This window comes from Coregonus clupeaformis, chromosome 12 (genome assembly GCF_020615455.1).
Source record: "Coregonus clupeaformis isolate EN_2021a chromosome 12, ASM2061545v1, whole genome shotgun sequence".
NCBI classification, from domain to species: Eukaryota; Metazoa; Chordata; class Actinopteri; order Salmoniformes; family Salmonidae; genus Coregonus; species Coregonus clupeaformis.
Genome location: NC_059203.1, coordinates 50,638,669 through 50,666,648, shown reverse-complemented (window position 1 = coordinate 50,666,648; position 27,980 = coordinate 50,638,669). Strand labels below are relative to the sequence as shown.

At 43.6% G+C, this 27,980-nt stretch overlaps 1 protein-coding gene across 3 annotated transcripts in view; it reads left to right on the top strand.

The window, feature by feature from the left end:
- Positions 1–27,980, top strand: part of LOC121578720 (chemokine-like protein TAFA-2) — a 171,231-nt gene that overhangs the window by 48,415 nt on the left and 94,836 nt on the right. For all 3 annotated transcript variants that reach the window (XM_041893107.1, XM_041893105.1, XM_041893106.1), the window contains one exon: positions 25,802–25,914. In XM_041893107.1, coding sequence (XP_041749041.1) covers positions 25,803–25,914 — 112 coding nt within the window. In that variant the 5' untranslated portion in view covers position 25,802. The remainder of the gene's footprint in view (positions 1–25,801; positions 25,915–27,980) is intronic.

The following is a 27,980-nucleotide window of genomic DNA, read 5'->3' as shown; positions in this document are numbered from 1 at the left end:
AGAGTTCCGAGACAGGATTGTGTCGAGGCACAGATCTGGGGAAGGGTACCAAACAATTTCTGCAACATTGAAGGTCCCCAAGAACACAGTGGCCTCCATCATTCTTAAATGGAATAAGTTTGGAACCACCAAGACTCTTCCTAGAGCTGGCCACCCGGCCAAACTGAGCAATCGGGGAAGAAGGGCCTTGGTCAGGGATGTTACCAAGAACCCGATGGTCACTCTGAGAGAGCTCCAGAGTTCCTCTGTGGAGATGGGAGAACCTTCCAGAAGGACAACCATCTCTGCAGCACTCCACCAATCAGGCCTTTATGGTAGAGTGGCCAGACGGAAGCCATTCCTCAGTAAAAGGCACATGACATCCCACTTGGTTTGCCAAAAGGCACCTAAAGACTCTCAGACCATGAGAAACAAGATTCTCTGGTCTGATGAAACCAAGATTAATCTCTTTGGCCTGAATGCCAAGCGTCACGTCTGGAGGAAACCTGTTACCATCCCTACGGTGAAGCATGGTAGTGGCTGCATCATGCGGTGGGGATGTTTTTCAGCGGCAGGGACTGGGAGACTAGTCAGGATCGAGGCAAAGATGAACGGAGCAAAGTACAGAGTGATCCTTGATGAAATATATATATATATACAGTGGGGAGAACAAGTATTTGATACACTGCCGATTTTGCAGGTTTTCCTACTTACAAAGCATGTAGAGGTCTGTAATGTTTTATCATAGGTACACTTCAACTGCGAGAGACGGAATCTAAAACACAAATCCAGAAAATCACATTGTATGATTTTTAAGTAATTCATTTGCATTTTATTGCATGACATAAGTATTTGATCACCTACCAACCAGTAAGAATTCCGGCTCTCACAGACCTGTTAGTTTTTCTTTAAGAAGCCCTCCTGTTATCCACTCATTACCTGTATTAACTGCACCTGTTTGAACTCGTTACCTGTATAAAAAACACCTGTCCACACACTCAATCAAACAGACTCCAACCTCTCCACAATGGCCAAGACCAGAGAGCTGTGTAAGGACATCAGGGATAAAATTGTAGACCTGCACAAGGCTGGGATGGGCTACAGGACAATAGGCAAGCAGCTTGGTGAGAAGGCAACAACTGTTGGCGCAATTATTAGAAAATGGAAGAAGTTCAAGATGATGGTCAATCACCCTCGGTCTGGGGCTCCATGCAAGATCTCACCTCGTGGGGCATCAATGATCATAAGGAAGGTGAGGGATCAGCCCAGAACTACACGGCAGGACCTGGTCAATGACCTGAAGAGAGCTGGGACCACAGTCTCAAAGAAAACCATTAGTAACACACTACGCCGTCATGGATTAAAATCCTGCAGCGCACGCAAGGTCCCCCTGCTCAAGCCAGCGCATGTCCAGGCCCGTCTGAAGTTTGCCAATGACCATCTGGATGATCCAGAGGAGGAATGGGAGAAGGTCATTTGGTCTGATGAGACAAAAATAGAGCTTTTGGTCTAAACTCCACTCGCCGTGTTTGGAGGAAGAAGAAGGATGAGTACAACCCCAAGAACACCATCCCAACCGTGAAGCATAGAGGTGGAAACATCATTCTTTGGGGATGCTTTTCTGCAAAGGGGACAGGACGACTGCACCGTATTGAGCGGAGGATGGATGGGGCCATTTATCACGAGATCTTGGCCAACAACCTCCTTCCCTCAGTAAGAGCATTGAAGATGGGTCGTGGCTGGGTCTTCCAGCATGACAATGACCCGAAACACACAGCCAGGGCAACTAAGGAGTGGCTCTGTAAGAAGCATCTCAAGGTCCTGGAGTGGCCTAGCCAGTCTCCAGACCTGAACCCAATAGAAAATCTTTGGAGGGAGCTGAAAGTCCGTATTGCCCAGCGACAGCCCCGAAACTTGAAGGATCTGGAGAATGTCTGTATGGAGGAGTGGGCCAAAATCCCTGCTGCAGTGTGTTCAAACCTGGTCAAGACCTACAGGAAACGTATGATCTCTGTAATTGCAAACAAAGGTTTCTGTACCAAATATTAAGTTCTGCTTTTCTGATGTATCAAATACTTATGTCATGCAATAATAATCTCCCCACTGTATATATTTTCTAAGACTCCATTTCCATCTGTTTGACCAGAAATCAAAGCCTTTGTTTTTCCAAATGTTTATGATAGAAAATGGTTGAAGCATTTATATATGTGTTAATAAAAAAAAAGATATAGACTCTTAGCTGTCATTTGAAACCATATTTGACGTGCTCCAATGAACTTCACGTTAGTGCTCATGTTTTTTTTTACATGGAAATGCCGTAAGCAAATGCTACTGGCTATGGTCTGTCCAGATCTGTGTTGTTGAGGGGACACAAATCACAGAGTAAAATGAATCCAACCAAGCTAACCATGTTTATTCTGAAATTACAGTATCCGGTCAATAGAGGAGCGGAGACCTAGATAAATAAATCAATTAGAAAGCTTTATGCAACACCTACCCAGGCCTCTTAACCCTCTTGTCTCCTCTCTTCTCCTCTCTCCCCCTCCCTGTATAAAATCTGCTCTCTCTGCTGCTGCTGGACTCTGTAAACAATGTTCAAACTGGATTGATTAAAGCTTCTTTCCCTACTAAAACCCATCTGTTGGGCCAATCAGGGCCCCCTCCACTGCATCAACCAATCTGTGCCCCTGAGCTGTGTTTAATCCCGGGGCTTACATTAAAAGAGCAGGCTTGTAGTGGGGTTTCACTCTCCACGAGCAGGACAGGACTAATTCAGATCCGCTTTGAGAGCAGTGGTTACAGGAATTAGGGGATAGAGCCTCAGTCAACCACATGATCCACAGCACCAGCCACCAGCAGCCCTCACAGCCTCCCCATTCCCAACATATACATTACTTGTCCTCTGGGTCATATTGAAAATGTGCGGCAGCGCTAAGTGGAAAAGAGTGTTAAATGTGGTTAAAGGGGATAGGGACATGTAATACGAGGAAATCCTCTCTCTCTCTCTCTCTCTCTCTCTCTCTCTCTCTCTCTCTCTCTCTTCAGGACCATGGACAGGTGCAGAGCCAGCTGTGATGCTGCAGCGTAGTAATAGTTAATAGTGGAGTGCTGCTCACTGACCCGTGTCTCCTGTCAGACCAGGTTGAGCATATGGCTGCATTGTAGAGACACTACTACTCACTGCACCCCAGATCCAAATCGCATATCACATGAGGAAATGGTGCACACTCTTAGTGGGTTTTGATGCGGCTGGCTCACAAGCTCTGGGTTAATTTACACACAGTAACTAGCTACACCTCTCTTGACATATACAGTGGGGAAAAAAGTATTTAGTCAGCCACCAATTGTGCAAGTTCTCCCACTTAAAAAGATGAGAGAGGCCTGTAATTTTCATCATAGGTACACGTCAACTATGACAGACAAAATGAGAAAAATCCAGAAAATCACATTGTAGGATTTTTAATGAATTTATTTGCAAATTATGGTGGAAAATAAGTATTTGGTCAATAACAAAAGTTTCTCAATACTTTGTTATATACCCTTTGTTGGCAATGACACAGGTCAAACGTTTTCTGTAAGTCTTCACAAGGTTTTTACACACTGTTGCTGGTATTTTGGCCCATTCCTCCATGCAGATCTCCTCTAGAGCAGTGAAGTTTTGGGGCTGTCGCTGGGCAACACGGACTTTCAACTCCCTCCAAAGATTTTCTATGGGGTTGAGATCTGGAGACTGGCTAGGCCACTCCAGGACCTTGAAATGCTTCTTACGAAGCCACTCCTTCGTTGCCCGGGCGGTGTGTTTGGGATCATTGTCATGCTGAAAGACCCAGCCACGTTTCATCTTCAATGCCCTTGCTGATGGAAGGAGGTTTTCACTCAAAATCTCACGATACATGGCCCCATTCATTCTTTCCTTTACACTGATCAGTCGTCCTGGTCCCTTTGCAGAAAAACAGCCCCAAAGCATGATGTTTCCACCCCCATGCTTCACAGTAGGTATGGTGTTCTTTGGATGCAACTCAGCATTCTTTGTCCTTCAAACACGACGAGTTGAGTTTTTACCAAAAAGTTATATTTTGGTTTCATCTGACCATATGACATTCTCCCAATAAGGTGTGGAGACCAGTGGCGATTTTAGCATGTAAATCTTGGTGAGGAAAACTCAACCAATTTTTGGACTCACCGTTGTGCTGTGCTCACTTGAACGTGACGTGGCGGTCCTTCTTGTGGGAAAACCTTGTCATCAAAGTTTGTCTTCAAAGTGTGGCATTCTCTGGATTTATGGTGTTTTCAAGACAACTGGAAACTCAAAAAAACAAGGTCGAATCACGAGGTCAGTGATCTTCAGGTCGGAGCTCTAGAAAGAGGCCCGAGATCCCGACTTGGAAGTCCTAGTTGGTTGACCGTACAAAACGTATTTTCCCAGTCCGAGCTCGTTTCTTTCCAAGTTCTGGCCATGGTTTTGCATGTGTATGTTTATCCTTTTCAAATCAAAATGTATTTGTCATATGCGCCGAATACAACAGGTGTAGACCTTACCGTGAAATGCTTACTTACAAGACCTTAACCAACAATGCAGTTTAAAAGAAAATAGAGTTTACTATGTTTACTAAATAAGCAAAAGTAAAAAATACTAAAAAGTAGCACAATAAAATATAATAAAAGAGTCTATATACAGGGAGTACCGGTACCGAGTCAATGTGCAGGGGTACAGGTTAGTCGAGGTAATTTGTACATGTAGGTAGGGGTAAAGTGACTATGCATAGATAATAAACAGCGAGTAGCAGAAGTGTAAAAACAAAGGGGGTGGTCAATGCAAATAGTCTGGGTGGCCATTTGATTAATTGTTCAGCAGTCTTATGGCTTGGGGATAGAAGCTGTTAAGGAGCCTTTTGGATCTAGACTTGGCGCTCCGGTACAGCTTGCCGTGTGGTAGCAGAGAGAACAGTCTATGACTAGGGTGACTGGAGTCTTTGACAATTGTTTGGGCTTTCCTCTGACACTGCCTAGTATATACAGTGGGGAGAACAAGTATTTGATACACTGCCGATTTTGCAGGTTTTCCTACTTACAAAGCATGTAGAGGTCTGTAATTTTTATCATAGGTACACTTCAACTGTGAGAGATGGTATCTAAAACAAAAATCCAGAAAATCACATTGTATGATTTTTAAGTAATTCATTTGCATTTTATTGCATGACATAAGTATTTGATCACCTACCAACCAGTAAGAATTCCGGCTCTCACAGACCTGATAGTTTTTCTTTAAGAAGCCGTCCTGTTCTCCACTCATTACCTGTATTAACTGCACCTGTTTGAACTCGTTACATGTATAAAAGACACCTGTCCACACACTCAATCAAACAGACTCCAACCTCTCCACAATGGCCAAGACCAGAGAGCTGTGTAAGGACATCAGGGATAAAATTGTAGACCTGCACAAGGCTGGGATGGGCTACAGGACAATAGGCAAGCAGCTTGGTGAGAAGGCAACAACTGTTGGCGCAATTATTAGAAAATGGAAGAAGTTCAAGATGACGGTCAATCACCCTCGGTCTGGGGCTCCATGCAAGATCTCACCTCGTGGGGCATCAATGATCATGAGGAAGGTGAGGGATCAGCCCAGAACTACACGGCAGGTCCTGGTCAATGACCTGAAGAGAGCTGGGACCACAGTCTCAAAGAAAACAATTGGTTACACACTACGCGTCATGGATTAAAATCCTGCAGCGCACGCAAGGTCCCCCTGCTCAAGCCAGCGTATGTCCAGGCCCGTCTGAAGTTTGCCAATGACCATCTGGATGATCCAGAGGAGGAATGGGAGAAGGTCATGTGGTCTAATGAGACAAAAATAGAGCTTTTTGGTCTAAACTCCACTCGCCGTGTTTGTAGGAAGAAGAAGGATGAGTACAACCCCAAGAACACCATCCCAACCGTGAAGCATGGAGGTGGAAACATCATTCTTTGGGGATGCTTTTCTGCAAAGGGGACAGAATGACTGCACCGTATTGAGGGGAGGATGGATGGGGCCATGTATCGTGAGATCTTGGCCAACAACCTCCTTCCCTCAGTAAGAGCATTGAAGATGGGTCGTGGCTGGGTCTTCCAGCATGACAACGACCCGAAACACACAGCCAGGGAAACTAAGGAGTGGCTCCGTAAGAAGCATCTCAAGGTCCTGGAGTGGCCTAGCCAGTCTCCAAACCTGAACCAAATTAAATCTTTGGAGGGAGCTGAAAGTCCATATTGCCCAGCGACAGCCCCGAAACCTGAAGGATCTGGAGAAGGTCTGTATGGAGGAGTGGGCCAAAATCCCTGCTGCGGTGTGTGCAAACCTGGTCAAGACCTACAGGAAACGTATGATCTCTGTAATTGCAAACAAAGGTTTCTGTACCAAATATTAAGTTCTGCTTTTCTGATGTATCAAATACTTATGTCATGCAATAAAATGCAAATGAATTACTTAAAAATCATACAATGTGATTTTCTGGATTTTTGTTTTAGATTCCGTCTCTCACAGTTGAAGTGTACCTATGATACAAATTACAGACCTCTACATGCTTTGTAAGTAGGAAAACCTGCAAAATCGGCAGTGTATCAAATACTTGTTCTCCCCACTGTAGGTCCTGGATGGCAGGAAGCTTGGCCCCAGTGATGTACTAGGCTGTACGCACTACCCTCTGTAGCGCCTTATGGTCGGATGCCGAGCAGTTGCTATACCAGGTGGTGATGCAACTGGTCAGGATGCTCTCGATGGTGCAGCTGTAGAAGTTTTTGAGGATCTGGGGACCCATGCCAAATCTTTTCAGTCTCCTGAGGGGGAAAAGGCATCGTCGTGCCCTCTTCACGACTTTCGTGGTGTGTTTGGACCATGATAGACCTTGCACTTATTGATGAAGCCGGTGACTGAGGTGGTATACTCCTCAATGCAATTGGATGAATCCTGGAACATATTCCAGTCTGTGCTAGCAAAACAGTCATGTAGCGTAGCATCCGCTTCATCTGAACACTTCCGTATTGAGCGAGTCACTGGTACTTCCTGCTTTAGTTTTTGCTTGTAAGCAGGAATCAGGAGGATATAATTATGGTCAGACATGCCAAATGGAAGGCCAGGGAGAGCTTTGTATGCTTCTCTGTGTGTGGAGTAAATGTGGTCTAGAGTTTTCTTTCCTCTGGTTGCACGTGATAAAACTGATTTAAGTTTGCCTGCATTAAAGTCCCCGGCCACTTGGAGCGCCGCTTCTGGATGAGCATTTTTTTGTTTGCTTATGGCATTATACAGCTCATTGAGTGCGGTCTTAGTGCCAGCGTCGGTTTGTGGTGGTAAATAGACGGCTACGAAAATGTGAATGGGGGTGTGTTCGGCCCTCATATTCCTGTAGTCCACGATCATCTCCTTTGTCTTGCTCACGTTGAGGGAGAGGTTGTTGTCTCTCTGATTTCCTCCCTGTAGTCTGTCTCATCATTGTCGGTGATCAGGCCTACCACCGTTGTGTCGTCACCAAACTTAATGATGGTGTTGGAGTTGTGCTTTGCTTTGTCGTGGGTGAACAGGGAGTAGAGGAGGGGACTATGCATGCCCCGCGTTGAGGATCAGCGTGGCAGATGTGTTGTTGCCTACCCTTACCACCTGGGGGCTGCCGGTCAGGAAGTCCAGGATCCAGTTGCAGAGGGAGGTGTTTAGTTCCAGGGTCCATAGCTTAGTGATGAGCTTTGTGGGCACTATGGTGTTGAACGCTAAGCTGTAGCCAATGAACAGCATTCTCACATAGGTGTTCCTTTCGTCCAGGTGGGAAAGGGCTGTGTGGAGTGCGATTGAGATTGCGTCATCTGTGGATCTGTTGGGGCGGTATGCGAATTGGAGTAGGTCTAGGGTTTCCGGGATGATGGTGTTGATGTGAGCCATGACCAGCCTTTCAAAACACTTCATGGCTACCGACGTGAGTGCTACGGGGTGGTAGTAATTTAGGCAGGTTACCTTAGTGTTCTTGGGCACAGGGACTGTGGTGGTGTGCTTGAAACATGTAGGTATGACTCGGTCAGGGAGAGGTTGAAAATGTCAGTGAAGACACTTGCCAGTTGGTCCGCGTATGCTCTGAGTACACGTCCTGGTAATCCGTCTGGCCCCGCAGCTTTGTGAATGTTGACCTGCTTAAAGGTTTTGCTCACATCGGCTATGGAGAGCATGGTCACACAGTCGTCCGGAACAGCTGGTGCTCTCATGCATGCTTCAGTGTTGCTTGCCTCGAAGCGAGCATAAAAGGCATTTAGCCCGTCTGGTAGGCTTGCGTCACTAGGCAGCTCTCGGCTGGGTTTCCCTTTCTAGTCTGTAATAGTTTGCAAGCCCTGCCACATCTGATGAGTGTCAGAGCCGGTGTAGTAGGATTCAATCTTAGTCCTGTATTGACGCGTTGCCTGTTTGATGGTTCGTCTGAGGGCATAGCGGGATTTCTTATAAGCGTCCAGATTAGTGTCCTGCTCCTTGAAAGCGGCAGCTCTAGCCTTTAGCTTGGTGCTGATGTTGCCTGTAATCCATAGCTTCTGGTTGGGATGTGTACGTACGGTCACTGTGGGTACGACTTCATCGAAGCACTTATTGATGAAGCTGGTGACTGAGGTGGTCTTGTTTGCTTATGGCCTTATACAGCTCGTTGAGTGCGGTCTTAGTGCCAGCGTCGGTTTGTGGTGGTAAATAGACGGCTACGAAAAATATAGATGAAAACTCTCTTTGTAGATAGTGCGGTCTACAGCTTATCATGAGGTACTCTACCTCAGGCGAGCAATACCTCGAGACGACCTTAATATTAGACATCTCACACCAGCTGTTATTGACAAATAGACACACACCCCCACCCCTCGTCTTACTTAGCTGTTCTGTCCTGCCGATGCACGGAAAACACAGCCAACTATATATTATCCGTGTTGTCGTTCAGCCACAACTCGGTGAAACATAAGATATTACCGTTTTTAATGTCCCGTTGGTAGGATAGTCTTGAACGGAGCTCATCCAGTTTATTCTCCAGTGATTGCACGTTGGCCAATAGAACGGATGGTAGAGGCAGATTACCCACTCACCGACGATTTCTCACAAGGCACCCTGGTCTGCGCCCCCTGTATCTCCTTATTTTCTTCATGCGAATGACGGGGATTTTCAGTCATAAGAAACGGTAGCATCAACATTATGTACAAAATAAGTTTCAAACAATGTGAAAAAACACACAAAATAGCACAATTGGTTAGGAGCCCGTAAAACGGCAGCCCACTGCCCCTCCAACACAGAAAGCACTGAGCTAGGCTGAAAGACCTGCATTTTGGAGCTGCCTCACTCAAGAAAGAGACCATGTTTGTATGCAGCTTTATTAACTGTTTGTATGCAGCTTTATTAAGTTTGCGAACTGATATGTGACGAAAATAGCATGCAAAACAGGCAATTATTATTATAATTTTTTGATAAATAGTTGGGACTCAAAACATGCTCTGCCCCACCTTCCCTGAATGATGGGTCGCCACTGGTGGAGACTAAACAATTTCTACTTATTTGAGAAGAAATAGGGAATTATTTAAGAAAAGTGCAAGGGTGCCAACTGTAAGTACAGCATCATTAGTTATTTGTCTAAATTCTCCCCCTCATAGTGTCTGGCTGTACTATATGTATCCTCTCTCTCTCGCTCTGCCCTCTCTCTCTCGCTCTGCCCTCTCTCTCTCTCTGCGCTATCTCTCTCTCTTTTCTTAGCTCATCTTACACGCCAGCACTCGATGCTAATGGCGCCTGTGAAGCTCAAACGAACCCAAATTAAGAAGTGTGATGTGACACACCTGCCCCAGGGTTAAGGGAGAAGCTCTGTGCTACATTTATTAGTCAGTGAATGCCCCTGGAAGTAACAGTCCAAGAATGTCTCGAGTTGGAAGTCTCTAAAACAAATTCCCCCTCCCCATGTTGTGAGCCCTTTCCTCTGACTCATATGATGGTGTTACTCAGTTCACAATGATAGCAGGAAGGTATTTCATTGAAACAATACACTGGTGCTTTGTGGAAAGAAACAATACCAGAATATTATTCAGAGGCCATATTCTATATATGTTTTTATGTTTTATCTTTCTGTGTCAAAGGAAACGCCCTGCTTTCATTTTTGATTGAAATTGCAATATTATTGCCCTCTTCAAAATTGTCCAAACAGTGGTTGTTGAAACACAAATAATTGAAGGTCACACAACCTTGTTGGGAATATTACAATTAATTTGTAGAATGAAGAACAAAAGCTGAGTTAAAGCCTTCAAAGGATGGCTGTGTAATTGATAACACAGCACAAATCAACATTCACCTGAGTCTAGGTAGAATGCTATTATAATATGTGCTGTGCTATCATTTCTCCCTCGCAGCATGGCACCACACACCACCAATTTTATCACTACAACATCAAGGTTGCTCACTTTTCAATTCTTTAGTTGAGGTTTTGACTACTACTCTTTTGTCAGATCTTCGAAATAATCTTGCATTTTTCATCTGAGGATTTGGCTTGTACTGTATTTTCAGCATTAATGTCACGACTTCCTCCGAAGCTGCCTCCTCTCCTTGTTCAGGCAGGCTTTGGCGTTCGTCATCACCGGCCTTCTAGCCACTGCTGCTCCTCATCTCATCATTCCATTTGCTTTGTCTTGTTTATTACACACACCTGGTTCATATCCCCTCATCAGTACCTGTATAAGTATTCCCTCTGCCCCCTTGTCTTTGTGTGTGATGGTTTATTGTGGAGAGGAGAGAAGCTCGGTGGAGCTCCTTGTATTTTGTATCGCCGGGATATTTCCCCGTGTGCCTTGTATTTTCCAGTGTGCCTGTTTTGCGCACTGGAGTGTTTTGACGCGTTACTGCGTAACTCTGTGGTTGCGGAATAAAGCCTGTTATTCTGTGATTTACCCTCCTGCGCCTGACTCCTTCAACATCACCTCATCACAACTAACTGGTTTTGTAGTGGCCTTTAAAGACATTTAAGAGTTTCTACCAAATGTGTCTCTGTGAAGAAGTATTACAAGGTGTTCCAGCCGGGAGAGTGAGAAAGCGAGAGTAGGGAGAGAGGGATCAGTGGCTGGTCATTAAAGGGATAGTTCATGCAAATTACAAAATTACACTTTAGCCTGTAAGCAGGTATGACATCAATCCATGCTTTGGTTTAGTTTCCCTGGCACTGTTTCCACATGCTAACGTTTTAGCAATTGTGGAACAAATCCCATTTAAGTCATGGGACTGATTTATTCGAATTTTTCACGCATCATTTTCAGATCATCTATAAGTGATATGTTGAGCTTCACAATCAATTTAAGATACTTTCGGATAATTTGGACATGATGCCAGAAAAATGCTAATATCGGTCCCATGACTTGGAAACAGTGACAGGGAAACTAAACCAAAGCATAGATTGCTGTCATACCTTGTTCATAGACTGCTTACAGTACACGGAAACCAATGTGTCATTTTGTAATCTCTTTAAGTGGTGCTCTGTGACACGGTTCATATTGCAGTAATCCTACCTGACCCTATAGCCAATGGAGACCAGAGATCTTTGGCCTATACATAGGGGGCTCACAAATGCATGTGGATGATGCAATGGATTTATTTGTGTCTGTTAACAGATCATTTGACACTGTAATTAAAAACACCTCGCTCACAGCTTGGAATTAATCAATCCCCTTGAGAGGAGAAAAGAAGGAAGATAAGCTGAGAATAATATATTCAGAGCTCCTGGAGAGCCAGAGGTATATGGATACCACGAGGAGAGAAAGAGAGGGAGGAGGAGGAGGACTATAGAAAGTATGGCTGGAACAGAAAGACAGAGGCATTAGAGAGAGAGAGTGAGAGAGAGGGATGGGAGTGGGAAAGAGAGGACAGAGAACAATTATGTTGTTGAATAGGTATAGGACACACACACACACACACACACACACACACACACACAGTCTTGTACAGCTAACATTGTGGGGACACACAATTCAGTCCCATTCAAAATCCTATTTTCCGTAACCCCTAACCCTAACCCGTACTCTTACCCTTACCCTAACCCTAACCCTAACCTTAACCCTAACCCGTACTCTTACCCTTACTCTAACCCTAACCCTAACCCTAACCTTAACCCTAACCCGTACTCTTACCCTTACTCTAACCCTAACCCTAACCCTAACCCGTACTCTTACCCTTACTCTAACCCTAACCTTAACCCTAACCCGTACTCTTACCCTTACCCTTACTCTAACCCTAACCCTAACCCTAACCTTAACCCTAACCCTAACCTTTACCCAAAAACCTAACCTTAACCCTAACCCTAAACCTAGCTCCTAACCTTAACCCTAAAACTAAACCTAGCTCCTAACCCTAACCCTTAACGTAATTCTAACCTTAACCCTAAATCCCCTAGAAATAGCATTTTTGTTCGTTTACTATTCTTGTGGGGACTTCTGGTCCCCACAAAAATAGTTAAACACGTCCACACACACACGCACACACACAGAGAGAGAGTGACCATCTGGGCAGCCCCTGGGCTTTTCCCTGTAGTCCCTGCCATAGGTCTGATAATGCAGGGACATTGGGACATGCTCAGTGAAGCAGTCATTAGTACCGGGGGATTACATCTAAGCCTCAGGTCACCTGCAAGGGACTAACTGGCAATTACGCATGTGTACAGTAGGAGTAGGACTTGCGTAATTCTACCCTTCTCCGTTGCTGTTTCCAATGTGCACATTGATGCACATAGCCTACTGTGACATCTATAAAAAAAATCCCCATCCCCCCACTCACGAACAGTGTAGATATGAGAGCAGCAGAAGTGCCAGTCACGCAACAGCAGTACTGACTCCTCATCTTGTCAGTTTTCTTTTGCAGTGCCATCACATAATCCCAGCAGGGCCCATGTTTGGCTGGCTAGCAGACACGTTATGTCATGGTCATAACCATGTCATAATATAGTCATAACACTGTCATGACCCATATATTTACACCTGTTGTGACATATATTGCGTTATTTTATGGCTGGTTATGACACGTATATAAGAGTGTAAAAACCCACATTTATTCAAATAATTGTTTTCCCTGCCAAGAATATTCCTATCGTTTTAAAGTTTGTTTCTTAAATCCTTTGTTGTTGTTGTTGTAATGAATTCTTTACAGTCATGTTTTTTTCATCATATTTTAAATAACACTGTCATGAAGCATTATGATCATCCTGTGCCACTTTACTTGGACTAAGAAAATACACTTTATGACCCTGCCAAGAAACATTATGACCATCCTGTGTCACTTTACTTGGACTAAGAAAATACACTTTATGACACTGTCAAGAAGCATTATGACCATCCTAATCAGATAAGCCAGATAGGTCTATCACATACATATACCTCATGACAGTGTTATAACCATATTGTAACAGGTTTTGATAAGTTATGTCAGCTGTTATGACATATTATGACATGGTTATGACCGTGTCATAACATGTTATGACAGTGGATGTCAAGTAAAGTGTTACCCAGATTTGTTCTTGATCTGAGCTGTATGTAAGGGACTTGCTGCTGGGTGCGAGTGTGTTAAATGTATATATTGCAGCGTTTGTTTCAACTGATGCATGAAGACTCAATTTGTTATGTACTATTGCCATCTCAGTTTATTGTTGGGACTTGAAACTATGTTGTTTCTTAGAGTAGAAAGGGCAGCATATTTGCACTATGAAAATATATTCTTATTTGACCTCGTAAGGATCGGACCCTTTTTTTCAATTTTCGCCTAAAATGACATACCCAAATCTAACTGCCTGTAGCTCAGGACCTGAAGCAAGGATATGCATATTCTTAATACCACTTGAAAGGAAACACTTTGAAGTTTGTGGAAATGCGAAATTAATGTAGGAGAATATAACACATTAGATCTGGTAAAAAATAATACAAACAAAAAAACATGCGTTTTTTGTAATGTTTTGTTCCATCATCTTTGAAATGCAAGAGAAAGGCCACAATATAATATAGCAGTTTAGGCGCAATTTAGACTTTGGCCACTAGATTTACATTTTTACATTTACATTTTAATCATTTAGCAGACGCTCTTATCCAGAGCGACTTACATTATTATTATTATATATTTTTTTTTTCATACTGGCCCCCCGTGGGAATCGAACCCACAACCCTGGCGTTGCAAACACCATGCTCTACATCCCTGCCGGCCATTCCCTCCCCTACCCTGGACGACGCTGGGCCAATTGTGCGCCGCCCCATGGGTCTCCCGGTCGTGGCCGGCTACGACAGAGCCTGGATTCGAACCAGGATCTCTAGTGGCACAGCTAGCACTGTGATGCAGTGCCTTAGACCACTGCGCCACTCGGGAGACTAGATGGCAGCAGTGTGTGTGCAAAGTTTCAGATTGATCCAGTGAAGCATTGCAATACTGGACTGTTTTGAATCTAGTTTGCCCTAATGTGCCGAATTGGTCAATTGATACAAGTACATAACTATAGAGAACATTCAAAAATGATATGGTAAACCAAAATGTAAGTTTACACACTCCCAGGAATGTCATACATGATGGATCATTAGCTTATACACTAACTTTCACACATCTAGATGGCCGGGCGGGGTGCGTGTGGAGCCAGAGACAGCAGGGGTTCAATCTGTAGAACCCAGTTCCTACATTTGAATATAAAAATGGATTTCATCAAACAAAACTATGCTACATTTTATCTCTGGGACCCTTAGGATGACAATTCAGAGCAAGATTACTGAATGTAAGTACATTATTTACCTTCAGAGGTGAATGTATCAAACCAGTTGCCGTGATACGTTTTTTGTTGTCGGGCACTCTCCTCAAACAATAGCATGGTATTTATTCACTGTAATAGCTACTGTAAATTGGACAGTGCAGTTAGATTAACAAGAATTTGTCCTGGAAAGTTTGCTTTTACTTGCAACAGTCATGCTAATCACATTAGCGCATGTTAGCTCAACCGTCCCGTATACGGGACACCGATCCCGTAGAGGCTAATGCACCTGCTGTACATACCACTTTAGTATATGTAACTTATGGATTTTCTCATATGCGCCCAGTAGATTTTCTGTAATTATATTCAGCAGCATTTCCTTGAGGAGTCGAGGGAGAGCCTGCATTCTCGCTTACCCGGCTATAAGTGAAATTAAACAGTCAACTCTATTCCCACTTGCAATTGTGTGCACACTCACCAAAAAAACGTGCCCTCATTAATACTTTATACGAGCTCGCATAAATAGGCTGAAGCGTGCCCCGAAAACACAAACAATGGAAGACTCCCTGCAGGAAATACACAATGGAGCAGCACAGAACAAAATATATTGAAGGGACTTTAAAAGGGAATTAAGCAGGCCTGTCAAATTTTTTTACTGACTTTGGGTTGAAAAAATATTATTTTAGCTTACTCTCTTCTGCCTCGCTGCTTCTCCTTTTCCCAGAATGCATGAGGCCCTGCCAAGCGTCTGCAGCCAGACGTACAGTGGCTCACTGCAGATCTACTGCGCAAAAAGAAAAAAAACTCAGAGTACAGCATAATTCCCCCAGCGCTTATGAGGAAACACACTCGCTAGCGACTGATGTTCTCTCATATCTAATTAGTGGGTTTCAAGCTCATTGCTCGGGTGTTGTCTTGGTAACAGTTATCTATTTTTTTTTTTTTTTTTTTTTTTGAAAATCCATGCATGATATTGCAATTCTGCCCATCTTTAGGGATGTGGTTTAGCTGACCTGGACCAGGCCTTGAGAGATTGAAGTCGGGGGTGGTTAAATGCCATGATGTACTGCAGCCAGACCCCATTGGGTGAGAACAAAGACTCGAAGCTGGTAATGAGTCAAATTAAACCTCAAAATTGCGCTGAGATTTAGCTTGTCCAAACATGTCAGGCAACTCAATTAGCAGACACCCAATTATTGTTGAGCTGCTCTCACAGGGGTTAGTGTTGTAAACACTTTCATTAACTACCAGCCAAATTAATATCATCTTAAACTATTAAACCAAACAACAACAGTAGATGGTGAGCAACATGGTTGACTTGTTAATCCTCTCTAATGGTTGACCTGAAAATTAATGATTTGTTCATTCTAATGGAATTTTATTGAAGTGTTAGTTGATATTGAACTACAACCGTTGCGTGAAGAAGTTAAGACCCTCACAGCGTTCTGTTCAGTTAGTGTGACTGTCAATGAAAGCACTACACTGTACATGAGACCACCCCCATGTCTACAACCTGTAGTTGTCTACTCTGCATGCTTTCTTATACCAACCAGCAATTGGATCATATCAGCACAGAGAAAGCACAAGCAAATATGGCCTTGCTTTTGCTCAAATGCACATTTTTATTTCACTTTTGATTGCCTCACCCTTTTTTAGTTTTTTGTCTCCCTGTTTTGTCATCGACCAGCACTTCATGCGTGACTGGCTGGGGCTAACACAAACTTTATTTTACCATGCCCAGATTAGCCTGTTAATCCTCAGTATGTCTGTACTCTCATGCCTGTTCTTGCAGTTGGGGCTCCCAGTTTTTTTTACCATTGCTCTTTGTCTGTTCGCATCACAGGAGGTTGGTGGTACCTTAATTGGGGAGGACAGGCTTGTGGTAATGGCTGGAGTGGAATGAGTGGAATGGTATCAAATACATCACACTCATGGGATTGATGCCATTCTATTCACTCCTTTCCAGCCATTATTATGAGATGGAACGAGAACCCTGCCTGCCTCCACTGTAAATGATTCAGCAGGAATGAACCTCAGTCACTGGAAGGTATAAGTAGACATCTAGGTGCATATTTTTGTGTTAGGGTCTGGGAGTCCTGGCCAGGTGATCTAAGGAGGCACTCACACAGCTGCTGCCAAAGGGTCACTGATGAGGTCCTTTCTGTTGTTTTTGGACTGTGCAGCTCTCATATTTGAGTCTACCCTAATTTGCAGTTAACGCAACACCGAAAAGGTGCTCAGCAGTATTTAAAGGATTATTATTTTGAAAGTATAATTTTTTCTCAGAAGCCTGTTGTGTGTCATAAGCATCATGAGTGTTTATGACCTGTAGGCCCATGGTGACTCATTAAGAGCCATGCCTTAGTGTGTCACCATAGCACAGATCACTAAGAGCCATGCATTAGTATGTCACCATAGCACAGATCACTAAGAGCCATGCATTAGTATGTCACCATAGCACAGATCACTAAGAGCCATGCATTAGTATGTCACCATAGCACAGATCACTAAGAGCCATGCCTTAGTATGTCACCATAGCACAGATCACTAAGAGCCATGCCTTAGTGTGTCACCATAGCACAGATCACTAAGAGCCATGCATTAGTATGTCACCATAGCACAGATCACTAAGAGCCATGCATTAGTATGTCACCATAGCACAGATCACTAAGAGCCATGCCTTAGTATGTCACCATAGCACAGATCACTAAGAGCCATGCCTTAGTGTGTCACCATAGCACAGATCACTAAGAGCCATGCCTTAGTGTGTCACCATAGCACAGATCACTAAGAGCCATGCATTAGTATGTCACCATAGCACAGATCACTAAGAGCCATGCATTAGTATGTCACCATAGCACAGATCACTAAGAGCCATGCCTTAGTATGTCACCATAGCACAGATCACTAAGAGCCATGCCTTAGTGTGTCACCATAGCACAGATCACTAAGAGCCATGCATTAGTATGTCACCATAGCACAGATCACTAAGAGCCATGCATTAGTATGTCACCATAGCACAGATCACTAAGAGCCATGCCTTAGTATGTCACCATAGCACAGATCACTAAGAGCCATGCCTTAGTGTGTCACCATAGCACAGATCACTAAGAGCCATGCCTTAGTGTGTCACCATAGCACAGATCACTAAGAGCCATGCATTAGTATGTCACCATAGCACAGATCACTAAGAGCCATGCCTTAGTGTGTCACCATAGCACAGATTTTGTCATCTTAAATGTTCAGAGACCATAATCCGGGACCTAAGAAAAGATTGATGACCAAAATGAAAAGGTGTAAGAATACACTCCATAACTAATTTAAGCAAAGTTGCCTCTGGACAGTACTATGGAGGCACTCTAGTGCCATATTAGCAATGTCCAGACTATGTGTTATGGTGTGCAGCACTGCATGAAGCAGTGAAAATAAGAATTAACTCAATTTCAACAATGCACTTAGCTGAGCTTGCACGTTCTGCTCTACGTGAAAAGGCGGTGCTTGCTTCTACCCCACTGATTTGAATGGCATCTCTGTTTTCTCTTTTGCTCTTATCACGTGGACATAGTTTTACTCTGAAGATGTTATGTGAGTTTGAAAAGTTTGGGCAAAAGCTTGAATGCTTTCAAGTTTAAATTGACCTATTTAAGACTTCAGTGCTTCAGTGTGGGATTCTGTAAAAAGTGCTTGTTAAAGGAAAAGGAGCACCACGATTCTGTCATTCCTCTGAGTGAGATGAAAGGTTATCTCATGCAACATTTAATTTGGAGAAGGCATTGGGGTCAGCAAAACTAACGTCCTCCCATTGCTTTGTAATTGCCAGCTTGGTTTGGCACTGAAACCAGTGGGGTTCCATCACGTTCCACATGAAGTGCCTCAGAGTTAGACTATTATGCCAGTAAATTATTGAGGATCATTGAAGGGGAGATGTAAGAGACAGGTCCATGGTGTAAGAAGCTGGTGCTTGGCATGGCTGGTTCAGCCCCATAGTCAGTCACTTTCTATGTGCTCAATTTCCTGATAATTCAGATCTGGGCACTCAGTTGTATTGGAGTTTAATCATATAGTGTGAGCATCACAGTTTATTGTGTTTATTCTAGAGTGACTTATATTGCTTTAAAGCAGCAGCATAATTTTCTGCTTCAGCAGACACATTGTTGGATGAAATGTGGAAATAAAGCCTGAAGATCCACTTAGCATGACTTTGATCTTATTGCAATTTAGGCCCAGCTCATGCATTCAATTTACCTCAGATTCTCTTCACAGTTTTGAATATTCATTTAAGGGGAATGGACCCACAGTGCAAAATGTCATTTGATGTATGAGTCTACAGTATATCAGAAGTGACAACTGCTTTGACGAAAAGCCCCCACGCATAAAGAACCAACAAGCAAAGCTTATTAGGGAGTGTATTCCTCAAAAATGCAAATTACTCTGCAATATATCTACAAAATGAGTCAATGTAACTGAGAGTAGGCTAGTTAGAATGCCGTTCTAGGGAATTTATTCTTTCTTCAAAATATTTGAAAAGACTGTTGAAAAGACATAAAATGGCCAGAATATAAAAAATGTTTTGGTAGTGTAGGAAGCATTTATTTACAGCAAATATATAACCTGCCAATACAATATGTATTGCAATTCTCACGATTCTATATGCATTGCGATTCGATAATATAAATAATATCCCGATATGCAACTGTATCAATTTTTTCCCCCAATCACTAACGTCAATGCAACCAGGTTTTCCCGTTGGGTAGTCCAGCTGTAGCCAGCATTGCGATCTTGGGTGTATACTGTAGCAACACAATAGTTATCTGACCCCTCACCCCTGATCCCTGACCTCACCCCTATGTTATGCACCCTGAGTGCACTGGCCCAAAACACGCTGGGAGAACAGCGGTTGAGTCAGGAGTGTGTGTGTGTGTGTGTGTGTGTCTGGACCATATAAACCCAGAGAACCCAAAGAGTATAGCCAAGCGTTGTTCAGAACTTTGTTAAAGACTATCCATGGCAGGCAATGGAGCGGCAATATTATTGAGATGACCTCTGCCATACCATACACTGTTTTCAGACAGGTCAGCCTGCCCAAAGTTAGTTCCGGTAACAGGGCCAACAGGGCTTTGTCAGCCTCTGCCTGTACTGTAACTAATGTTGCAGACTCCGAGACCCCAGTGGGGAGTAAACTCTGAGATTCTGCCACATTTCTCTACCCTGGTTTGCTGAATTCTGTTGGGGCTTTTTTTCCAACTTATAACCCCAATTTGGTTGTCAGCATTAGACAAGATAAAGGTTGCAAGTCGCTCTAAGTGTGTTTGTGGTGGGTTATTGAACCAGAAGCAAGTATGCAAATCAGGTGGTGTTTAGACAGGAGAGCGGGGAGAGAGAGAGAGGAGAGAAAGGGGGGGGGTGGTAGGAGGAGGGGGTAGGGTGGGGGAGGGAGGGGGAGAGAAAGAGAGGGGGAGAGGGGGAGAGGGAGAGTGTGTCTGTGAAGGGGAGGGCAATTTGTTAAGCAGATCTCTTGGAACCATTGTTAAATAGTGCAAACTAATAGCTCTTAGAATTATGTTGCTGTTGCCCTGGAAGCACAATGGTGCTAGTTCTAATTGATTGGTTCAGAAACAGAAACATGGGAGCATGGCAGGCAGAGCTGCCTCTAGGCTTTTGGGGGCCCTAAGCGAGATTTGTTTTTTGGGGGATTTTAGTTGCCTCCCTCTTGGCGGTGGAGAGAACATTTAGCAGTTTTAAAGCTATTAAGCAGATCTACACATTTTGCTAAAGGGTGGAGAGAAAATGTTGTCGTTTTTCTTGCAATTCTACACATTTTGCCCCGTAGCACTCACTTATGTCATCATGAAGTGCTTTGAGAGACTAGTCAAGGATCATATCACCTCCACCTTACCTGTCACCCTAGACCCACTTCAATTTGCTTACCGCCCCAATAGGTCCACAGACGATTCAATCACCATCACACTGCACACTGCTCTATCCCATCTGGACAAGAGGAATACCTATGTAAGAATGCTGTTCATTGACTATAGCTCAGCATTTAACACCATAGGACCCTCCAAGCTCATCATTAAGCTTGAGGCCCTGGGTCTCAACCCCGCCCTGTGCAATTGGGTCCTGGACTTCCTGACGGGCCACCCCCAGGTGGTGAAGGTAGGAAACAACAACTCCACTTCGCTGATCCTCAACACTGGGGCCCCACAAGGGTGTGTGCTCAGCCCCCACCTGTACTCCCTGTTCACCCATGACTGCGTAGCCATGCACGCCTCCAACTCAATCAACTCAAGTTTGCAGACGACACAGCAGTAGTAGGCTTGATTACCAACAACGATGAGCCAGCCTACAGGGAGGAGGTGAGGGCTCTCGGAGTGTGGTGTCAGGAAAATAACCTCTCACTTAACGTCAACAAAACAAAGGAGATGATCGTGGACTTCAGGAAACAGCAGAGGGAGTACCCCCCTATACACATTGATGGGACAGCAGTGGAGAAGGTGGAAAGTTTTAAGTTCCTCTGTGTACATATCATTGTAGTAGATGCGAGCTTCAACTGGAAGCCTGTTGTATACCATACAAATGGTATCAATGAGTTCATCTGACTCTGGGTAAGTAGAAAAATGGTTTAATTGCCAGAATCTCACAGTATCCCTTTGAATAGTGTTGCACGTTATAGGGTTCGGTACTAGATTTTTTGAAACATTCTGTACTTCTGTCAAATGTGTCTCACGTGATTGAGAGGATCAAGTCTGTATCAGCGCAGCCCCTTTATAGCGTGAAGAGCAAAGTGCCTGCTCCACTTACTCATTCATTGCTAGAGCTGTCAGGGCTGCATTAGCTCCCCAGAAATGTTAAAACGGTTCATTACTGTTTACAAAACAATGTCCATACAGGCTAGAACACTTTAACAATGCAAGGTGAAACCGGTAGCTTCCAGCTTTAACTGGAGGCTAACTTTCCTTGCTAGCTTACAGCTGAATTCACTACCCTAGTACCCATAACGCAAAATATGCTGATTTAAAAACTGACTGTCACCAAAAACGTTATTAATTCACTTAATCTCCCTCGCCACCAAAAAACGCATTCACTTCTTTGTCTTCCTTTGCCTCCCCTCTGGTTTCCACTAGATTCATTAAATTCTTCAAGAGACAGCGCACACTTTTCAAAAAGAAGAGATTGCTTCTTCTCTGCAAATGTTGTTAATCAGTACAATAACATAATATGTTCTCTTAGTAGTTGCCAATAAAATAAGTTCTAAATAGCAGGGATTGTTTGTCATTTGTAGCCCCATGAAATCAGCTAAAACAAGCTCTGTGAACTTAATGCTAATGCACCTTCTTTTTTTTAGTGGTATCGTTTTGGTATCGTTTTGGTAACGTTTTGGTATTGAGTATCGCGATGGTATCGGGTATTGTGATACTAAACCTGGTATCAGTATCGAAGTCAAAATTCTGGTATTGTGACAACACAACCTTTAAGTATTCCCAAATAATCTGAAATTGAGTCAGTGTTGAGTAAAATCGAGGGCTGGCACTCCTTCAGTGGTATTGAGAGTGACCATGTGCCACCATTGGAAAGTACAGTACATGCAAATGATGTACTCACATGTATGCTACCTTTGAGCTGAGTCTGGGTTTTCCATAGGGTTCAGTAGGGCACTCCAAGGATATCTACTGGTGATCTACTGATCTTTAGGTCATCATACTTTGAACCTGAACCATGAAACTCAAAACCACCTCAGGCCTGGATTAGCATGCCCTCCTGCTCTCCTCTCTGACTTCCTGCCATGAAAGCGTTCCAGTCATTTCCTCTTTACATCTAATCCCTCTGTGTACTGCACTGTAGCAGATGTCTGGGTCCAAAGACGTGCAAAGCTGGTCCAGGCCCAGACTGTACTGTAGCCTAGCCTAGCGTGTCCAGTCAGAGGGCACGGACACACCTCACCCACCATCAACCCATCACACACCTACCATTACAAGCAGGAAGGAAGTTTGAGGGATGGCTGCTTGGTTCAAGGCTGCTAGTGATGTCATCACAGTGGATTCACCCGACCCTTACTAGCTCTCTCTAAGTTGCATGCTGAGCCACCTCTATAGTTTGGCTACAGTATATCCCTTCATGGAGGAATGAAAGGGAGTTTAGAAGCAGGAACATAAATAAATCTGTCCGACATCTTCCCACATGTAGTGGAGGAATCCAAAGAGACTAATTAGAGAAGAGAAGCAGGCTAAGCAACTCAACTGAAACCATATCATTCTATATAAATCAGGTGCAGAGTGCAACCCTAGCCTACATCGCTGACTCACTCTGTTCTAATACGTTGGGGTGTTTGAGGTGCGTTGCCATTTTGCTCTCAACGCCTTCTCAATGCTCTGAGAATTCTTCTTACCGCGGTTCGAGTAGCGTTTCACTTTGTATTTAATTTGTTTTGGTAACATGCCTTCAAAACAAACTTGATAAGGTGATTCAATGTTGATATGTAGGTTTGGTCGAGACACTGTACAGTATGTTTTTATCTACAGAATATGGTATGAAAAATATATTGAAATTCCTTGTTGTGGTTTAATTTTTTTGTAAATCAGAGCTGCTATGCATAATTTATTGCCTTCGGGAGGCACGACACGTTGGGGGGATTAATTTGTGAATAACGTCTGATTTCTGTGCAATGTGATTCATTTCATAACAGAAAACATTTAATGATCAACCCTAATAAATATAATAAAATAAAACCGGGTTTGGTGTGTGCTTTATTAAGCCCAGATTGTTATTTTTCTCTATCTAATCTATTAGAAGGATGCTTGTTTATCTAGTTTCTGTTGGAGAGACATGGCTTGGCTTGGCTCAGGGGCATGACAAGTGGTACAAAGCCAGTTGCATCTCACATAAAAAAACAAGCCTCCACAACAACAAAACTGATTTGTTTTGCCCTCCAACTAGAACACATTGGCCTTGTCCACCCAGTTGCAGGCATCGTTTGTTAGCTAAAACCCCCATCCCTATTGGTCCCATTGACTCACCTTCATCATTAAAAAGGAAATGCAGCATCTTTAAGCCTTGGAGATGTACTGTGTCTGTGTATTGTATTACTATGTATGGCATGCAGAAAGACCATCCCTCAGCCTCCTTCAACTAGCCTGTTGATGTAGTGTCCCAGATCTGAATGTGCGTTTCCCAACTCCTCCATAATTGTCACGTCATGCATGTATAGCCATGCATGCCACATGCGAGGAGTTGAGCCAACTCCTCTGACAATCATTGTCGTACCATACATGAATGGTATAAAAACAATAGTCAGAGTTGGCTAAAGCACATACAGATCTGGGACCACCAGTCACCAGGCTATAGGTCCACCTGTTCAGCAGGTTTTCCATTCCTCTCCAAGACATTCTGATACGCCACCTGGTGTTCATCTCTATCAGGGGCGATAATTGGCCTGTTTACCAAGTCCTTTCAGCCACCTTAACACAGTGGTCTGTTTAGGTAGATTGTACCCAGACCTGGGTTCAAATAGTATTTGTTTTATCTTAAATGATTGCTGTGCTTGATTGAGCTTGCCTGGTGCAATGGAACCAATGGAATGGTCTCAAAAGTGCAAACCCTGTCCATATGGCACTCCAGGCAGGCTTAATAAAACAATCAAAGAAAGAAAACAAAAACTATACGAATCCAGGTCTGGTTGTACTTGCCACTATCCATCAAACCAGCATCCTCTACATACAGTAGAAAGAGCTATCCTTTAGATGCCACCCAGCTCTATTGTAGTAGATGTCTCCCTCTCTACTCCCTTCACGAGCCACTGCCAAATAAGGAAGAGTTAAGCTCTTTGCATGAAACCAATCTTTTCACTAATTTGAGTGGATACACTGGCAAGGAGTTGAAAGGATGCCTGTGATTTGCGACTGTTTTCCCTGTGAGAGGAGTGGGCACTGTTGGCAATAAGATGAGCCGCTGATTGCATTGCTTGTTCTTCTCTCAAAGGGCATCTTACACAGCCACAATGTATTACTGGACAACAGACCCTGAACACTACATGAAGATTACTGAGCTGAGAAACGCTAGCCAAGACAGACCACCCAAACACTATTACTCAGTCACCTCCCTCCCAGGTAGGGAGAGCAGAGAGAAAGGAAACGGGGGATTAAGGAAATGACAGACATTTATCAAGAGGGAAAGAGGAAACGTGGGAATAAGGGAAAGACAGATATCATTTATAAAGAGGGAAAGAGGAAACGAGGGAATAAGGGAAAGACAGATATAATTTATAAAGAGGGAAAGAGGAAACGAGGGAATAAGGGAAAGTCAGACGTAATTTGTTCTATTTATAGATCTTCTTGGACTATGGGTTTGGGGTTGCTGCAGTGTTACTGTAGCTATGTGTTTAAGGGAATACAACAACACATCATTTCAGGGAAAATGATGGCACCCATCTACTGTATGTTTACACGTGAATACAAAAAGGTATTTAGCTAAATCAGTTCCCACAGAATCAACAAGGGTATGTTTATTTGTCTCTGTGAAGAAAGCTATGGGAAACACGCATCCTCACAGTCAATCAAACACCAACTGGCTTCATGGTGTGGGAAGGAAAGCACTGCAGCGTTCAATGCATATGTTACAACAAGCTCATGTATAATTCTGTTTTTTGGGAAGGAAGCCACACTCTACTGTATCTGCAGGATGGGACACCCTGCTGTGTTTGATACCCAACAGCATAAGTGGGCCACCGCCCAAAGCCAGTTCCTTTCACCAGATTGTGATTTTGTGAGTTGCACCGTCCAGTTGCACCGTCCATCTTTTGTCTCTGTGCAGGGCAAAGCTAGCCTCGCGAGCCACACTGATCTCGCGAGCTTACATAAATATGCACTGACTCCGTATGGACCCAAGGAATAATAAAATACTAAAATACTAAATGTAAGCTTGTGAGATCAGAGTGGCTCACGAGGCTAGGGCAAAGCTGGCATGGAACCTATTTATATAGTTGTACTGTATGTCATTTGTTGAGTCTTTTCACTAAGTCATGCCTGTATGACACTCCAAAAATGCCCTAATGACTGATGTAAGTGACTGATCAAGTTTTCCCCACCCTGTCTTTTCAGAATGCGGGAGAGAGACCTCCGGAGCGTGTGCAGAAGGGTGCTGCTGCTGGCCGTCTGTGTGGTGTCTCTCTGGGGACAGCTGACCCTCGCATCGTCACACAGAAGTCACATAGGTACGTCCAGACAATTAAATAGGGTAGATATGCATCTCTATGGTAGCACACATCCTCATCATAATGATGGTGTGTAATTACTGTCAGCAAATTGTGTAATAACATAATCCATTTATGTAATAATGTAAACCATTAAACTATTAAAATGTAAATGCAAAGCACTTATTATGTAACAACACGTTATTACAGAATACATATTACTTAATGTAAAGTATTTCCTAATCAGTATAATAGTTTGATTGACATTGCTTTACACAGCTCTTCCACCAGGTGCTCAAAGCACTTGACATTGTATGGGGAAGAAACTACTACGAGTAGCACCCATCTGTGTGATGCCAGGCAGCCATTTTGGGCCAGAAAGCACACCACAGCACAATGCTATAATATATCAGTGATGCGCTAACACAGTGGAGAGGTGAGGATGTTCATAATGGTCAGTAGCTAGGATAGTATAGCTACTGTTAAAGCAGGCATGGTGACTGGTTCCAGTTCATCGCTCCAACAGACCTCACTGTAAATACTGTTGTAATTAGCAGACACTCATTGGTTGTGTGACACCCAGTGGAGGGTACTTTGGTGTCATTTGTTGATCTGGAGTGTCTTTAGGCTTCGACACTTTGAACAAAAAGACAAAATAACAAAACATCAACAGCCATGATTTTAGTAATGGAGACAGAGTGAGGAATCTCAAGGCAAAAAGGTAGAACCCTTATGGAAAAACCACATGATTTCACGTGACATTTCCACATTATGCAAATGTGAAATCATGTGTTTTTGGAACATGTGGATTTTCTATGGAGTGATTTTAGTGCCAACAGAAATGTTATTCAACTTTGAATTAGTATTAGGATGTTTGTTAATTTGTAATGCACAAATTGAATCATTGAATACATAAATTGAACTTGTATTTCATAATTGAATATTCAAGTTCAATATTTATATATTCAGTTTCAATATGGTAGATATTGCATTAATTGTATCAAGTTTACAAACAATAATTTCAAGTTTATCAAAGTTTTCTATATTCAACTTGTCACGACTTCCGCCGAGGCTGCCTCCTCTCCTTGTTCGGGCAGGCTTCAGCGTTCGTCGTCACCGGCATTCTAGCCACTGCCGCTCCATATATCATCATTCCATTTGTCTTGTCTTGTCAATTACACACACCTGGTTCTTATCCATCTCATTAGTCAGTGTATAAGTGTTCCCTCTGCCCCCTTGTCCTTGTGGGTGATTGTTTATTGTGAGAGTAGTGTAGCTTGGTGGAGGTACTCGTACCTTGTATTGCCGGGGTAGATTTTTCCCCTGTGCCTGTATATTGTTGGAGCTACCCGTACCTTGTATTGCACTCACTGTGGTAAACAGACACTTCTGCCGGTTTCTGAAGCCAATGTGGCATGTTGAATTTCTTTTCTTCCAATAAATTTGGCTCTAGCGTTTGAACCGCTTTGGCTATAAGCCATTGTCCCCATTCCTGAAAGGTAAGACTATCTGGAGCATGGATGTGCCTTCTGTTCCCCTCTAGGATGATCACAGGCTGCGTTAGAAGGCAGTGTCACAAAAACAAAATTTGGCCCCCATAAGAATATAGTGAGAAATGCCCTGTCATAGCCCTTCTAAGGATAGCCTTTCCACTCCCTATTTAATCTTGCTCTTGTAACTGACTAGGTTCGAACCAGGTCGCCTGCATGTCACAAGACTGTGTTAGCCCACTTAGCTAAAGCCTATAGGGATAAGTTCAGGAAGTTCATGTAAAGGACGACATTATGCGTGCTTAACAAGTACCGCTTCAGCTCATACCGAGACTCAAACTCAGGACCTCTGCCTCGCAAGCCCTCCTGAAGCGTTCCAACCCACCACGCTATTAAAAAAGGCCTTCTTCAATTGCGCAAGGAGCAACACTTCAGGCTGATGAGTGAGTATCACAGATCCCCATCTGCTACATTCCATCCCTTAACTCACTCCACAGTGACCCCAGTGGTTGAACCAGCGCAACTGTAGATCCGAGTCCTGTGGCACCATTGTAAAGAATGTCACGCTGCCTGCTTAGCGAGTACCGCTTCCCCCGA